Genomic DNA, 16,898 nt, shown 5'->3' on the forward strand with positions numbered 1-16,898 from the left:
AACAAGTTTTCAGATTTTTCAGCTTCTTAAATGTTAATATTTTGTGATTTCTTTGCTCCATAGAACAAAGAAATCATGAAAACTAAAGAATTATTTTGGTTTGTGGACAAAACATGATTTCTGACAAAACCACTCAAAAAAACAACTCATAAATAATCTACAGATGAATGGATTATGAGAATAATGGTGAGTTTCAGCGGGATTCTCTCGTGTTTATGTCAACGTTCCAGTGGACTTTTATCATCCTAAAGTTCCCTTTTAATTCCATAATTTTACAAATATATAAAAGAAAACAGTCACATTCATTTTCTTGAATATTATAAAGATAAAAAGAGTTTTCTGGACACAATAAAAAGGAAATGAATCAATTCCCTGAACCACCAACACTTTAATGACATGTTTTTTCTTGACAGCCCTTTTGAACAGTTATTTACAGCAGAAGTAGTGAATGATGTTTGTCTGACTGACACCGTGTGATTAAAGTGAAAATGAACCAATCAATAAATTATGCTACATGAGAGAAATCAATGATGGGATGGATTAAAAAGTTCAGTGTCCCCTGGAATGATCCCACACTTAAGGCAACTTCATCGACCGCTTTTTAAAATAAAAAAAAAAGTAAACTGGATATGAAAGAGAGGGAGAACAGACGTGTGAGAGGAAAAGAAAAGAACACACATGAGTGGAAAGTGTAAGAAGAGGAATTGCACTGTGCTCCGTTATGATTCATATTATTATTATTATTATTATTATTATTTTCTTGTGCACGACGCGAGGAGAAGACGACACATCCTGAACCTCAGGAGATAAAAGTTCAACATTTTTGTATTTCCACACTAAACTCAGACGGGAATGCTGGGTGTCTTATGACTGGAGTCAGTATCAGTGTATAAAAAGTCTCCACTACTTTAAAATGTTCTCCTCAGTGAAAGTAATATACATGTCAGTGTGTTTCCACCAGGTGGAGCTATTTTTAAGTATACTGCTCCTTCAAAAGAGTCCCCTGAAAACCAAGAAAGCATCAAAGGTTTAGTTTAGTGTCCACTGTGGGCGGCTCTGCCTCTGCCTCTGCTCCTGATACTAATATAAAAGTCTCACTCATACAATCCATTCTGAAGATCTTCAATTTCAGCCAAACACACGCGACCTTTGAACTGAGGGCCAATCACTGCACAGCAATTACTAATGAGGAAAAAATGGAACAAAAAAAGTCTGGAATAACTGTCCTGAATGTTTTTATCCTTAACATCTCAGTTTTCCATGGAAAACTTTATTCAATATTCAGCTCATGTTTAAAAGAGTGACCTGTTGCTGTTTGAGCTTCATACGGTTTTTAAATGAAGTCGTCGGAGTTTGGAGAATAAATGGAAAAAACAAGCTCAAATATTGATGTAAAAACAGGTTTGCAGCCCATTAAAGGTAAAGATGTTTTCCTTCACTTGTAGTCGAGTGAATTAAGTAACATAAAGTAAAAATATGGCCTTGTACAGATTATACAAATGACACGTTTCTCAAACTAAGCTTTAAGTTAACAGATGATCAGCGGCGTCAGTTTGTGTTCGTTTTCCCCCAAAATGTCCAACTTTTTCTTTATCATAAAAAAACCCTTTAAATCCCGATCTAAAGGCACAGGAAGAAAAACCATCGACCAAAACACTGCATTATTAACAAGAAACTTTCTTCTCTGTGCAACAGCAGGAAAAGCATGAACTCTCTGTCTCTTTCTGTCTTTCTGTCCTCGCTCTGTCTCTTTCTGTCCTTTTCTGTCAAACTTAACACTTTTCAAATCCACCTGACATCAAAAGAGTTAAAATAACGACATAAATCTCTACACTTTGGCTAAAAGTTGAAAATCCTGTAAAGTGCGTGTGTGTGTGTGTGTGTGTTTTTGTAGAATAACCTTCACACTCTAAATCAAACAGATGTAGTCAGGTGTGCGTCTGTTCACAGGAATCCGCCCAGACACAGCAGCAGCAGGACGTGCACGGTCAGCAGATAGAGGCTCAGCAGCAGAGGCGTACGCTGGCGGGAGCAGAAAGCCACTCGCAGCATCCGCTTCCAACCCGGGCCTCCTCTACGGATCTGAGAGAGAGGAAAGAAACAAACGCCAGGTTACAGGAAACGCCAGGTTACAGGAAACGCCAGGTTACAGGAAACGCCAGGTTACAGGAAACACCAGGTTACAGGAAACACCAGGTTACAGGAAACACCAGGTTACAGTTACAGGAAAGGCCAGGTTACAGGAAACACCAGGTTACAGTTACAGGAAAGGCCAGGTTACAGGAAACGCCAGGTTACAGGAAACACCAGGTTACAGGAAACACCAGGTTACAGGAAACACCAGGTTACAGTTACAGGAAACGCCAGGTTACAGGAAACACCAGGTTACAGTTACAGGAAAGGCCAGGTTACAGTTACAGTTGGAGCTGAAACCTCACCCGAGTGACGCCTCCTTCTGACGGCTCGATGAAAACAGCCGTCTCTGACTGATCGTCTTCCTGAGCTGAGCGCCACTTTGCCGAGCTTTGACTGAAAATCAGAATAAAAATGACAATAAAGGCGAACGTTAGATGACACAAACTCACCAGAGCATTTATCAGGTTTAACGAGGAATCAGACGCTTAAATCTTGTGATTTATAATAATACAGTTTCATGCCATGAAATAGTGCAGTGCTTCCAAAATGTGGCAAACTATTATGACTCTAATTATAATATAAATCATTTTATGCATCATATAGTGACTCGTTTAACATACTTGTTAAACTGATTTAAATAATTCAACATATAATTAAACCTAAATAAACTTCGTCTCATGAGAGAAATCTAAAGTTATAAAATCTCATCATCATCTGCACCAAAGCATGGATTTGACCTCCTGACTCAGCAGCTGTCGACATCACTGAGTTAAAAACAGGTTCTTTTGTGACTCTGTGTTTTATTCAGATTTAACTAAGTGACTGAAAGTTACCTAACAAAGGTAATGAAAGTAAAGGTCTATGAACGTACAGGACACTCTTAATGTGAGCAGCATTCTTAGTCTCAACAAATCACTGACTCATCATCACATTTAGAGCTGTTGTCATGTCTGCTTCTCCTTCTAAAGTTTCTGACCGTTTGAATTGTTCCTGTGTGACCATGAGCTGCTCCTCAGCAGCCATCCTCTGGTGTATCTCCTCATCCAGCCTGAAGCAGAGAAGGTGAGAGGAAGTGAATATCAGTTCAACTTGACAAACTTGATGTTGGATCGATACGATACCTGCGCTGTAAGTCTTTGACCTCAGCGGTGAAGGCGTGGCTGTCCGACAGACCCCTCCTCTCCTGCGGGGCTCCAGGAGGACTGTCCACTTTCTCTGTGCCCTGTGGAAAGATCATGGCACGAGGTCAGGAATAATGGCCTCAGTTCAAATCCTTGATGTTCCCCAGCACCAGACGTACATTAAAGTACATCTGGTGAAGGATTAACATGAAAGACTGAGGCGTACAGATGAAGGACGGACGTCAGGAGCGACGTGACGAGCACATACCTCTCTCTGATAGTGTTCCTGCTGAATTTTGGCTCGGTGAGCGCGAGCTTCCTCCAGCATGGCGGTGAGCTGTCGCAGCTGTTGGTCGCGCTCTGACAGCGTGGCGAGCGTCTGCTGCTTCAGCTGCTCGGCTTGAGTCGTCCAGTCGACGCGCTCCAGCCTATGATTTGTATAAAACAACAAATCTGATAAATCAAAATGCTGGTTTGCTGACGTTGACTGAATGCCTGGCCCGTGTCTCACCGCAGTGTCTCCGTTTCCTGCTTGCCCGTTTCCAGCACACTCTCCAGCTGCGCAATGACACCCAGCATCTCCTCGTTCTTCTCCTTCTCCTCAAACAGCTCCTGGCTGACTTTGATCAGCTCTCCTGCTCCGAGTCGAGTCAGCTCCCGTTTCTGCTTGTTGAGCTCAGACGTCTGAGTTTGAAGCTGCTCCAGCTGCACACGAGCGAGGGAAACACAGGTGAATATGTTGGAACAGATGTTCATGAAGATCCTAAAAGCTAAAACATGGATTATCAGTCACTCACCAGTCTCTCCCGGTCATTTTGAAGGGCCTGCAGAGCGTTCTTTAGGCCCCACACTTCCCCTGTGGAGCCTCCAGGGCTGCTGGGAGCTGTGTGGCCACCTGCCTTGCTCATCTCCTCAAGTTTCCGGCTTAGTTCCTGGACCTTGTTCAGTGCCTGGTCCCTGCTGTCCTGTAGTGAGGCCATGGATTTAGCGAATGACTGGTTCTCTGCTCTCAGCTGCGTCACCGCCTCTTTCTCTCCGAGCAGCTGCTGCTCGATGACCAGCAGGTCTCGGGCCAGCTCGGCCACCCTTTCCTGAGCGCTCTCTGACTCTGTACGCATCACGCCTCCTTCCCATCGCAGTTCAGCTAGCTCTTGGTTCCTGTTTTCCTGCCCTTGTCGCTCCCTCGACAGGGTCTCCTCTAAGTCCTGCACTTGTTCTCTTGCTGCGTGCAGCTGCTCTCTCAGCTTCTCAACCTCTGCACCAGGAGCATCAGAAGCCTGTGATGCAGCGGCCTGACTGAGACTCTCCACCTCCACCTTTGACACGGCGTCTTCTTCTGCCTCTCTGGCTCTGCGGACACTCTTTAACTGACTTTCCAGTTCCTCGCGCTCCTTCTCCAGCGCTGTGATTCTCGCTCTCTGTGCTGCCAGGAGTTGTTTGTGCTGGGAGTCCTTCATGCTGAGGACCTGGTTAAGTTCGTCTCGATAGCCGTGCAGCTCCGCAGACAGCTTGGCCTTCTCGGCGTACAGGTCGTCTCTCTGGACCAGCAGAGAGCGCAGTTCTTCCTTCAGGCTGTTGTTCTCCCCGGCTGCTTCTTGGATCAGACCGTCTTTCTCCATCATGACCTGGAAACATAAAAAATATTATTTTGGACATTTACAAAACAAGAAAACAACAGACAGCAATGTTAGTGCTGATGTTACCTGCAGGTGTTTCTCCTCCAGCTGTTTGTATATGTTCAGGACTCGGTCTCTATCGTCCTGTAAGGAGCCCATGGCCTTAGTGAACGAGTCCAGTCGAACTTTTCTGTTGTTGCTCTCTTCCTCGGCCTTCCGCAGTCTTTCCTCCAGGTCTCGCACCTCTTCCCTTCTCTGCTCCAGCTCCTTCTCAGCTTCCTGTGCACGACTGTCGGCCTCCTTTCTGGCTTCGTCAGCAGCCTGAGACACAAGCAAATATGAACAGTGGGACATTTGTGAAGAACATTTCAAACATAAATGAGAAGGAAAAGCCTGAACCTGTGCAACAGCATGCTCCTTCTCTCCCAGCATTTCCACTTCTCTCCTCTCCTTCTCATTTAACTCTGTCTGCAGACTCTCAGTCAAGGCCTTAGAAGACCTCAGGTCTGTCTCTAGCTGCTCCACGTTCAGACACAGCCTCCTCTCGTCTGCCTCCCTCTCCTTCAGCTCAGTCCTGGTCTGGTCGACTTCTCCCTGCAGCCGACCGACAGCCTCGTCCAGAGCCTGGACTCTGTGACGAACGCCCTCCAGCTCTTCTGTAAGTGCACGGACTTCCTTCTGAGCAGACTTCAGCTCAGATAGTGTTTCTTGGTGCAGGGTTCTCTCCTCCTCAAGGACAGCTTCGATCTCTGTGACTTCCTTTTCCTGTTTCTCCAGTTTCAGCTGACATTCTTCACCTGCTTTCTCCAGTCTGAAAAAACAACAACAACAATAGTGTGAATTTTGAGAAACTTATTTTAAAACAAGGAAATAGTGGGATCTGTTTGTACCTGTCCACAGAGAGCTGAAGTTCCCCTTTCAGTGCGGTTTCTTTCTGAAGACGTTCTGCCAGGTCCCTCGCCCGTGTCTCAGCCTCCCTGACTTCAGCCTCCTTGGCCTGCAGAGCATCATTAAAACGAGTTTCCCACTGCCGAGTCTCGTCCAGAACTCTGTCCCGATCGTCTTGCAGCGAGGACATGCATCGAGAGAACGCAGCTAACCGAGCCAAAGACTCATCTAGACGGGCTTGCATTTCCTGGGCGTGTCTTTCGGCACCTTCTGCCATCTCTCTGGCCTCCACAGTTGCCTCCACTTCCCTTTCCCGCTCCCTGTAGGCCTCCTCCAGTCTCAGGTCCATCTCCTTCAGTTCAGCTCCCAGCCTGAACCTGACAGAGTCCAGCGTTTGCTCTGCTTCAGCTTTAATCAAAGCCACTTTCTGCTGAGAGCTCTGTTCCAAAGTTGCTTTCTCAGCTAAGGCCTCGCTCAGTTGTTTTTGGACCTCATCTAGTTTAGCTTTACAGTTTGTCAGTTCAGCCTCAATCGTCTTCATGTCGTCTTGGGTTGAGGAAGATTCCAGCTGAGATTGCTTTAACTTGCTAATGAGCTCATCGTGACCAAGCTGCAGTGACTTAACTTCCTTGCCCAGTTCGCTGATCCTCTCCTGGTACTGGATGCTGTCCTTCTGCAGCTGTCGCACCTCCAGCTGCTTCTCCCTCAGCAGCTCTTCCAGCTGACGAGCTCTGCTCTGGCTTCCTTCTCTGACCCTTTGAGCAGACCTCAGCTGCTGCTCCAGCTCCCTCTGTTTCCCAGACTCAGCCTCTGCCTCGGCTCTCTCCCTCTGGGCCTGCCTCATGTCTTCTTCCAGCCTGGATGCTCGGTCCCGCTCGCTCTGAGCCTCGGCTTCAAGTTCAGCTCGTTCCCTCTCCAACGTCTCCACCTGCCGCTGGATTCCAGCCAGGTGTTCCCGGTTGTCTGCTGCCTCTTGCTGATAACCGGCAATGCTCCCATTGAGTTGAGCCAACTGGTTCATGAGACGCTCCTCCAGGTTATCCTTCTCAGTTTCAAGGCTTCTGAGAAGTTCTTTGACCTGAGTTTCCCTCTTTGAACCCTCTTCGATCAGACTCTTTTCTCTCTCTTTGCTCTCTTCCAGGTACCTTTCTAAAGAGGACAACAGAGTCAGCTTATCTTGACTTTCCTGAAGGTCTTGCTCAAGAGACACCAGCTTAGCTTTGAGTTCAGCCTCCCGTTCCTGCCACAGTGCCCTCTCTGTGTTAACCGCTGCCTCCATCTCTCTCATTTTGTCCTCTAATAAAGTCTGAGCACCTTCCACCAGTTCCTCTTCTTTCTCCTCCGTAGGTTGCAAATGTGTTTCTGGTGCAGACGCTGCAACTATGTGATCATCTGGAGACTCTTTTGGAGGTAAAGGCTTTTCTTTATCATCATTCTGACTCTCATTAGACTCTGGTTTGGTTGTGATTTCATCTACTGTTTGGGCCGTGACAACCTCTTCTACAACAGCTACAGAACTAAGAAGACTTGATTGGGTTTCATCGTCCTCTTTCTTTCCCATTTGGTCAATTTGTTCCCTCATTTCTTCAACCTGCTTTCCTAAAGTTTCTTTCTCTTCTGATGTAGCGTCCAGCTCATCTTTCAAATTCTGAACTTCCTCTTTGAGTCTCTCAACTTCAGCTTGCAAAGTACTGTCGTTTCCTTTCATGACAGGCTTTTCCTGCAACTCCCGCAGTCTCTCGTTCTCCTCCTCTAATTCCAGTATTTTCTGCTGCTTTGTTTTGGCAAATTTCCTCATTTTGTCTTTGACTGAATTCACCTCTTTCTGCGCCTCCTCCGTCTGCCGCTCAGCTTCTTGCTTCGCAGCCTCATGTGTCCTCACTCTGGCCCCTAACTCCTGTCTCTCCTGTCTGGCAGCTTCCAGGACTCGCCTCACTCGCTCTGCCTCGTCGCTCACGTTTTCATATGACTTGAGCAGAGTCTCGTACTCGTCCTTCATGATTTGAACCTTGCCCTCCCATTCCTTGCTGACCTTGGCGGCCTCTTCTTTTGCAAACTCCACTTCTCTCTTACAAGCATCTTTCTCGTTCAGTACACCTTCCATGGCCAGTTTGAGACTCTCACAGGACGATCCAAGGCTTTGGTTCTCCAGCAACATCCGATCAACCTCATCAATGAGCCTTAGTCTTTCTGCTCTGAGCTTCTCCAGCTCTTCTTCTGCAGACTCGAGTTTCTGTTTCAGCTCAGCAGTGAGCTTCTCAGTTGAATCTAGTTGCTCTTTCTGGGTTTTCTTTTCTTTGTGCATCTCTTTGCGAGAGATCAGTGCAGCCTGAAGTTTTCGCTGAAGCTGCTGAATCTTCATCTCATTGTCTTTCTCTTCCTCTTGCTTCTGTGGAACCTCAACCTCTAATTTCTGGGTTTTCTCCTGCTCGACCTTTACTTCATCCTGTAAAGAGGCTATTAGTTGATCCTTCTGAGAGACTGTGTCTTGCATTGAGTGTATGAGGGAGTTCTGCTCACTGAGTTGCTGACTGAGCTCCATTATCTCCTGGTTTTTCTTGTCGAGAAACTGCTTGAAATCTTCCACTTCACCCTGAAGTGCTGCAACAGAAGATGCAGAATCTGCAGATGCCGCAGACGCTGCTTTGTTCGCAGCATCCATCTCTGCTTTTAGGGTTTCTGCATGAGACTCAGCTTGACGATACTTTTCTCTGAGATCTGCAATTTCCTCTGAGAGTGCGCTGATTTGTTTTTCTTTCTCTCGTAGTGCTTGTAGCTCCAGGCTCAAATCCAGTAACTCCGCCTCTTTCAGTGACAGACTGGCCTGCGTTTCTTGAAGCTGCTTCTCCAGCTCGGCGTTGGCCAACCGCACAGTGTGGATCTCTTCCCCAAGAGCTTTCAGAGATTCTGACAGCTCTGCAGGAGGCTGAAGTGGTTTACTCGTTTGTGGTTGTGATGAATCTGGTTCAGATGTGGCAAAGTCCACCCAGTCCTCCTGGATCCAGTCACCAGCTGGTTGCTTCTCCATAGTTTGGGACAGCTGCTGTGTCTGTTGTTGGGACATATCCTCTGTTTCATGGCTCACCTTTTCTTCTATTTCACTGAGTTTAGTAAGAAGGCCGTCTCTTTCTCCGCTCTGCACCTCGAAGCGCTCCATCAGTTCACTGTATTCTTCCTTCTGCTGCTTCAGTTGCTCGCGGTGGTGTCTGTCTTTCTCCTTTGCTTTGCGGATAGTCTCTTTGCGAGATTCTTGAGCGTCCTGAACCTTCTTCTGAAGTGTCTCGCACTCTGCTTTCAGAGTGGCCACTTGGGTTTGTAACACAGTTATCTCAGAGGTGATGTCTGAAGCCTGTTGAGCATTTTCGGCTTCTTCACTTAGCTTTCTATTCAGGGCAACCATCTCAGCAATGACTTGTTCTTGTTGGCCAACTTTCTGCTCGAGAACTTCAACTGTATACCCTTTGGATCTTAAAGCGTCCTCAAGATCTAGGAGTTTAGCCTTCATTTCTTGAATATCATGTCCTCTAGTTTCTTCTTCTTCTTCTTCTTCTGTGACAACTGCAGGAATATCTACCATGGTTAATTCTTCTTGCTCTTTCCTATTTTTTGCTTCTGCCTCAAAGTCCCTGACCTTCTTCATGAGCTCTTTCCGTTGCACAAGTGCAGCCTGCAGCTTCTTCTTCATGTGTGTTAGTTGAGTTTCCAACTCTTCTTTCTGCTTTCGTAAACTTGCAAGTTCATCATCACCGTGAGAAGTGGAGTCTTCACAGCTCAGCGGTTGTTTCTCTTCTCTCACTTTCTCAAGATCCACAATCTGCTCTTTCAGTTTATTGACTTCACAGTCTATGTGGAATTTCTCTTCTTCTACCTGGAGGAGTTTAGCAGACATACTGTCATTAAGCTCCATCATCTCTTGCTCTTTCTGACTGAGACGCAGCTGTAAGTCGCCAATCTCTGTGTCCTTCAGTGACAAAGATTCATTGTTGAGATCTGAAGTCTGGGAAGATTCCAACATGCTGGTTTCCATATCTTGCAGCCTCCTTTCAAGCTCCGAGGTGAAGAGTTCTCTGTCCTCCAGCTGAGCACTCAGCATCCGGACCTGTCCCTCCTGCTCAGACAGAGCTTGGAGGGTTGTTTCCAAGTCGCTCTGAAGGCTCTGGATCTTCTCCTCCTTGGCTTTTCTTTCAGTGCTCAAAATGTCTATCTGTTCTTCTAGAAGCTGTATTTCTGTAAAATGCTTCTCCACTAATAAGCCGCTTTGCTGGGAGACACCGCTCAACTCAGATTTGGCTAACTGAAGCTCCTCTGCAAAGTTATTGGCCTGAGACTCTGCCTCTTGTTTAGCAGCAGAAAGCAGCTGAGTTTCTTCCTCCAGGTTCTGGATTTTCTCCTGTGACTCTGCAGCTGCCTCTTTCAACATCTGCAGCTCAGCCAGAAGTTCACTGTACCTCTTCTGGAGCTCCTCAGCCAAAGCTTGAGCAAAGACCTGGCCAGAGGACACACCAGCATCCGCCGAAGACGAACTCTGCTGAGTAACATGGACCTGAACAGTCTCTCGAATGATGACAGAGGAGGACTCGACTTGAACCGTGGAGGTTTCTTGCTCCATGCTTGTCGTCTCCCACGACTGCAGCTGCATTTGTGTGAAATCCTGCATGGAGGGCCACTCCTGGCCTCCATCTTGATTTACGGCTTCCAGGAGTGTCCAGCTGCTGTGTGCCACCTCCGAATCACAGCTGGTGACCATCTCATCTGAAGACGTCGCTTTGGATTCTTCCGGTGACTCAGACTGGTGTCCAATAAGCTCCGGGCTGCTGTCATTATCAGCCGAGACGGAAAGAACAGACGTGTCCTCGGCTACTAAAGTGGTGTCTTCTTCTTGTGTGTCCTCATTAAGACCAGGGAGAGCAGCAGAACTGTCATCCTGATTCTGGTCTGAAGTCTGATCATGTGTTTCACTTGACGAAACCTCACTGGAGCTTTGGTCTTTAGCCAGCCTCAGGGATTCTCGCAAGGCAACAAGCTTGTTATCTTTTATTAAAAGCTGCTGCTCCAGTGCCAGTATTTGGGCTGTGAAAAACACAAGAAAATAACAGCTTTTTACAATAAAACTATTCTCTAAACATATTCTACTATAAACAGTTGTAAATCTGAATTAACTTACAAGTAAAAATATTACATTTCTTGATTTTCTTCTTTATGTCTAAATAAAATAACTCTTCAAAAAAGCTTAAAATAAAAATACAAATGGCTATAAAGAATAAATGTTTGCATGAAGTGTAAAAGAAGTAGCATAAAGTAGAATTTAACACAATCACTTACAGCAAGTCATTTAAAATGATGGATTCTATTTCTTATTTTTACACAAAAGACCCTCGTATGTGATATCTCCATTGTTTTTTATATACAGCATAGAGTGGATTTTTGTACCTTTTTGGGCTTCAGAGGAATCCTGTGGCAGTGGTCCAGTATCTTCGTCTCTGTCAGACAACTGAAGGAAAGAAACCAAACTGTGAATCAAGGTAGGACTTTGCTTATTTGCTCGTCTATAAAATCACCAGAAATAAAGCTGAGACTTAATTTTGTGATAATCGAGAGATGAATTCTAAATAAGAAGAAGGACAACCTTAGTTATGCAGCCTCTGTGACGACTGCTTTGACTTAAATCTCTATCAGCAGTCTTTAAGGCTGTAGTCACAGGTGTGGTAATCTTATCAAGTCCACACGCACAGCTGCTGATGGGATGTCACCAAACAGCTATAATAATAATACTAAAGCAGATAACGAATCCAGGTGTGAACGTGGTGATGACACTGACCGTGACGATCTGCTGCTCCAGCTGCTGTAACCTGGCCGTGGTCTCCTCCTGTTCTGTGCTTTTTCTATTAAGTTGTTCTGAAAATCAGTTGATCACATGAAAAACATCATTACTTTACTGAGATGTGATTGGTGCGATAAATCACACACACACACACACACAGACACAGAGATAGATGCTCTTACCCTGAAGGGTTTCCATGGTGTGGGTGAGAGATACACAATGTTCTTCACTCTCACTGTGTTTCTCTTTCAGCCTGATCAGCTCGCTGTCAATCGACCGCACGGCGTCCAGAAGCAGAGAAAAGTTGTCAGGGACCAGGTTTTCGTCTTCTGCTGGTTCACCAGCTACTGCGAGCGCTCGTAAATGTCTCCAAAGCTCCACAAAGATCTCATCCTTCTTCTGAGCATCTTCCTGCTTCTCTTTAAGTGAAGCCAGCTCTCTTTCTAGTTGATCTACGTCTGACTTCTCCCTCTCTAAGGCGTCCTGGCTGGTATGAACGGCCGTCTCTCTCAAAGATGCAAGTTCGCTTTCGAGCCGAGATATTTCCGCGGCGTCTCTCTCTGAAGCTTCGTGGCTCCCTTGGACAGATGTGAGCTCAGCCTCTTTCATCAGAGCCAGTTCTCTCTCCAGTCTGGTAACTTCCATCCTCTCGTTCTCCAGAGTCTCCTGACTAACACGCTCTGCTTCTCTCAGGGACACTAACTCGCTCTGCTGCCTCACCACCTCCGCTCTCTCTTTTTCCAGAGCCTCCTGACCAACACACTCTGCTTCTCTCAGAGAGACTAACTCACTCTCCTGCCTCACCACCTCCGCTCTCTCGTTCTCCAGAGCCTCTCTCAGAGAGACTAACTCGCTCTCCTGCCTCACCACCTCCGCTCTCTCGTTCTCCAGAGCTTCTCTCAGAGAGACTAACTCGCTCTCCTGCCTCACCACCTCCGCTCTCTCGTTCTCCAGAGCCTCTCTCAGAGAGACTAACTCGCTCTCCTGCCTCACCACCTCCGCTCTCTCTTTTTCTAGAGCCTCCAGACTAACACGCTCTGCCTCTCTCAGGGACAGTAACTCGCTCTCCTGCCTCACTACCTCCGCTCTCTCTTCTTCCAGAGCCTCCAGGGTTGTTCGCAGGGCTGCGAGTTCGACGTCTGCCCTGCTGGCCTGTTGGGCCCACTGCTGCCGCTCCTCCTCCCTCAGCTTCACAGCCTCGGCCAGCTCTTGCTCCATCTGCCGGAACTGAGCAGTCAAGATCTGAGCAGCGAGAGGGTGAGGCAGAAAGAAAAGACACATGAGCAGGTGTTGAGTATGTTTATATTGGTATCTCACCAATATAAACAACACATATTAATGGCGTGTCATCACCGTTTGAGGTGTGTCAAAGTGTCGGTAAATATCTGGCAGCATAGCAGGAAGTGTACCTGTTTTTGCTGATCCGCGCTGCTCACTTCTTGCTGCAGAACTTCCACCACCTGAGCACGGGACCTGAGAGCCTCCTCAAGCTCTTCACAGCGTCTCTGAACTGTGTGAAGAGTCTGGAGAAAGGAAAACGACAACGAAACCACACGGGGAGAATTAAAATACCATGGAAGTAGAGTATATCTCTCCAACTGCTTGACGACTTTAGCCTGTTTCGCTCTCAATCCAGTCTAATTAACACCTCACCCTTCCCTTCCAAGTGTGGCGTAGAACCAATGTAGCCTTCAGTTAGCATCAACACTCAAAACATCTTATTAAAAACACCAAAAAATGATTTGTTTTGTCTTGATGAAAACTGTTATTTTGTTATTTTTGGCCAAATGAATAATAAATTGTTCTAGTTAATAAGAGGCTTATAAATATATTGTAATCGATAGAATAGAGACTTAGAGTTTGTGAGAAAAAGAAGTAAAATAATCACAAAAGGTTGAATGAATCTAAAATAAATGATTAAAACTCAAATGAACACACAGCCGTGTACCTGCTCAAGTTCGCCATCTTCCTGCGACTGAGTTGTGACCTTCATCAGCTCTTCTTCATGTTTCTGAATCTGCTCCTGGAAGCGCACGTCCTTCTCAAACACCACGGCCTGAAGCTTCTGCAGCTGCAAACACAAACACAACAAATCGTCCAGATAGAACTTTTCTCAGGACATTTTGAGTGGTTCTGCCTTCACTGTGTCACCTGTTCAGCGTGAGCAGATTCCTTCTGGTGCAGAAGCTGTTGCAGGGTCTGAAGTTGTTGTTGAAGCTCCCTGCTGTTGGCCTCCTCCTCGCTCAGCTTGCGCTTCAGTTCCTGGAGCTCCTCCTCGACTGCAGCTCCAGCTCCTGTGAAAGAAGTGTCTGGGCTCTGCTGCAGACAAACAGATGCTCATGTCAGATAAAACCTGGGAAAAAGTCCTTAGTCTGTGGTATTTTCATCTGTATCAGATCTTTTTTGTAAGTGGAGGAAAGCGTGTGTTAATTCTGCAGACAAAACTCAGACTTGTTTGTGCTTCAGACTCACCGTCACCGTGTCTCCTCCTGATCCTTTCAAACCAGCTATCTGTTTGTTGAGAGATGCCATCTTAGCTTTGGCCTGTAGTTTAAGTTTGGTGAACCGAGCCTCGGCTTCTTCCTTTTCACTCTGTGTAATCAAAACAACAGCTCTGTCATAAAACCACGCTGAAGTCAAGAGTAAACTGTGACACTCAAACACAGAGAGGATTATTCACATTGAGCTGAGCATCTTTGTTGGACAACTCCGTGTCCTTTTGAACAAGCAGCGTGTCCTTGTCCCGGATGAGCTCCTTCAGCTGCACAACCAGTTGTTCCAGGTGAGCCAGCCTCTCCATGGCCTCCTCAGGTACATCTGTCTCTGCTGCAGCCTGACCCTCGTCATCAGGGAGCTGAGGGACCAGCATTTCCTGTACGAGGACAGAAATCAAGGAGCATTCATTGGAAACTTGAAAACTTTTTTTATGTCTACGAAACACGGTGGTAATGGCTACGATGTTTTTTAGTAAGAGTCTAACAATTTTACTGAATCTCAACTTAACTCTTGCTCTGAATTCTCATGAGACTAAAGGTCCACATTTCCCAGAACTCCTGTTTACAGTCTCAGTTCCTTGCTTTGTTTCCTTGTATCGTAAAAAGTTCTTAACTTCATTTAGACTAAATTAAGATTAAATAAACACCATTTACACAACATTTAGTTCTCCACTTTACTCCTGGAGGCTGAACTGGAGAAATGATAATGAGTGGATCTTCAGGAGCAGAAGCAACAGTGAATGAGTTCAGTGGCCTAAACTACAAACCTGTGTACACTGTGGTGTTATTGCTGTGAAAATACTGAAGATTTCAGATTGTTTGTAGCTAATTTAATTTTATAAATGTGTTATTATTTGGGAAATACAGACACCGTGCATCATAGACTGCAGTCCAGCAGTGTTATAGAAACACTGACGTTTAAACACTAAATGAGTCCAATGCATTTATTCCTAATCAGAATTGTTGTCACCTTGACTATTATAGTGCTACTTTCCCTTTTGAGGTGTAACAGGTTAATGTTCCCACACATTCAATTTCACAATCCCTCTGGGGGATTAGTGTCCAGTTACCATGGCGAACACCGGTTCTGCTACAGAGGCAGGGAAGCGATGGAAGAATTAACAATAATTTACACGCTATCATGGGCCATGGGAGTAAGGTGGATGGTTTCCGTGCTTCTGTCTCACCTGTGGGTCTCCATCTGCGCCCTCCTCTCCAGAGAGCTCCTGGAGGACTGTGGCCAGACGGCTTAACATAAAGATGGCACTGTAGGTCAGGACAAAACAAACAAGTTTGACGTGTCAGACACACCACTCCTTTACTGCACAAGCCTTATTTTGTTTGACATACAAATAGCGGACATTTAAACCTCCATTTTATTCAATCGACGTCCAGCCTCAGAATCAGTTTAGCTGCAGGTATAAATTCAGTGATTGAATGCAGCATAAATGCAACCTGCAGGTAAACCAATCTTCATGTTGTCTAACAGAGGATATGTACACGTGACCTTTACCACGTCTTTGATCATATGACGCTGATGCTCAATGACACACCTTCAGATGGTATTACACACACAAGCCCGAGTATGTTTATTTTACTTTTGTTTGCATATGAAGGCAGTGACTGGGTACATTCATGAACTTATTAAAATATAGAATCATTAGCGCCTTTGGAAAAAACAAGGTTTTGCAAGCTGTGAGAATTTAACTTTCTATGAGATAAAATATATATTTTATTTCAATTGTTAAACCAACAATCACAAAAAATAAGGAAATTTGATGATCTACAAAACCATTTATGTAGGTGAACTACATGAGCTGAGAAAAATTGTGTCATGATGAGCCCTGAAAATATGAAGAAAAAAGAGTTTTCTAGTGGGTTGTTCTAGTGCAACGTGTATCATCTCCATGTTTCACTTTTTGTGTCGTGTCCAAAGCAACACATTGTCAGACGCCCCCCTAATCTCCCCTCTGCGAGCCCGGACCGAACGTTGCCGAACGCTTCCGAACCCACAGTACACAGAACCACTGCGGCTGCGTCACTCTTTTTCTGGGCAGCAAAGATAAAACCTAGCGACGGCGAAAATGGACGCTAAACTTTGGCAGTGTGTGGACACTGGCGCACATACCTGAAGATGAGGAAGCGCTGGCGCAAACAGGATTCCTGTTAAACACGTCCGCTGTTATTTCGGAGCGCACTTTCCACGACACAGTCGAGTTAGCTTTGCTAAGCTAGCAGCGATAACTGTTAAATCAGAACGGCTGTTTTTAAAGCTTTTCCGCTGGATTTGAATGTTCACTGCGTGACAGCGGTGACGTGAAAGTCAACCACGCGTGTGTTTACGAACGAAAGGACTTTTGACTCACCTGTGCGCGTGCTCTCCACGTTAAAGTATGTGTTTTTTATTTGTGAAATCTGCTCGGATGGGTTTCGGAGCATAGCCACATCACCAAACATTCCCGGAAACAGAGCTTCCTCGGCGCTGATTGGACAGTCTGGATCTGCGCATGTAAGGGACTGTCTGCAAATTTCAGGACATCTTCTCCGTTCCAGGGAGCGTCTGCGTACATAAATATTATATGCATTAAAACAGAGATGAACGTACACAAAACTGGACTCGTTGGCATCAGTGACAACACAGTGACTGTGACTTTAAGGGACTGTCTGCACATTTCAAGATATCTTCTCTGATCCAGGGAGCGTCTGCGTAAATATATGCATTAAAAATACATGAACATACACAAAACTGGACTCGTTGGCATCCGTGACAACACAGTGCCTGTGACTGTAAGGGACTGTCTGCAAATTTAAAAGTCTACTT

General features: G+C 45.7%; 1 protein-coding gene across 3 annotated transcripts; it reads right to left on the reverse strand.

The window, feature by feature from the left end:
• Positions 1–368: 368 nt before the first annotated feature.
• Positions 369–16,631, reverse strand: golgb1 (golgin B1). Of its 3 annotated transcripts, XM_058625633.1 has the most exons (21): positions 16,444–16,631; positions 16,206–16,321; positions 15,265–15,343; positions 14,263–14,454; positions 14,055–14,174; positions 13,734–13,901; positions 13,531–13,653; positions 12,992–13,105; positions 11,765–12,824; positions 11,580–11,656; positions 11,192–11,252; positions 5,764–10,831; positions 5,273–5,684; positions 4,961–5,194; positions 4,055–4,882; positions 3,769–3,962; positions 3,526–3,685; positions 3,258–3,358; positions 3,113–3,184; positions 2,439–2,529; positions 369–2,082 (listed from the first exon to the last, which is right to left on the reverse strand). In XM_058625633.1, the coding sequence occupies exons 3-21, from the start codon at positions 15,331–15,333 to the stop codon at positions 1,945–1,947; spliced, it is 9,282 nt and encodes a 3,093-aa protein (XP_058481616.1). In that variant the 5' UTR covers positions 15,334–15,343; positions 16,206–16,321; positions 16,444–16,631; the 3' UTR covers positions 369–1,944. The 3 variants fall into 3 exon arrangements, with proteins under 3 accessions (XP_058481616.1, XP_058481617.1, XP_058481615.1); XM_058625634.1 differs by lacking the exon at positions 16,206–16,321 and having other exon boundaries at positions 13,734–13,898; XM_058625632.1 differs by lacking the exon at positions 16,206–16,321.
• Positions 16,632–16,898: the final 267 nt, after the last annotated feature.

Source organism: Solea solea, chromosome 3 (genome assembly GCF_958295425.1).
Source record: "Solea solea chromosome 3, fSolSol10.1, whole genome shotgun sequence".
In the NCBI taxonomy this organism is placed as follows: domain Eukaryota; kingdom Metazoa; phylum Chordata; class Actinopteri; order Pleuronectiformes; family Soleidae; genus Solea; species Solea solea.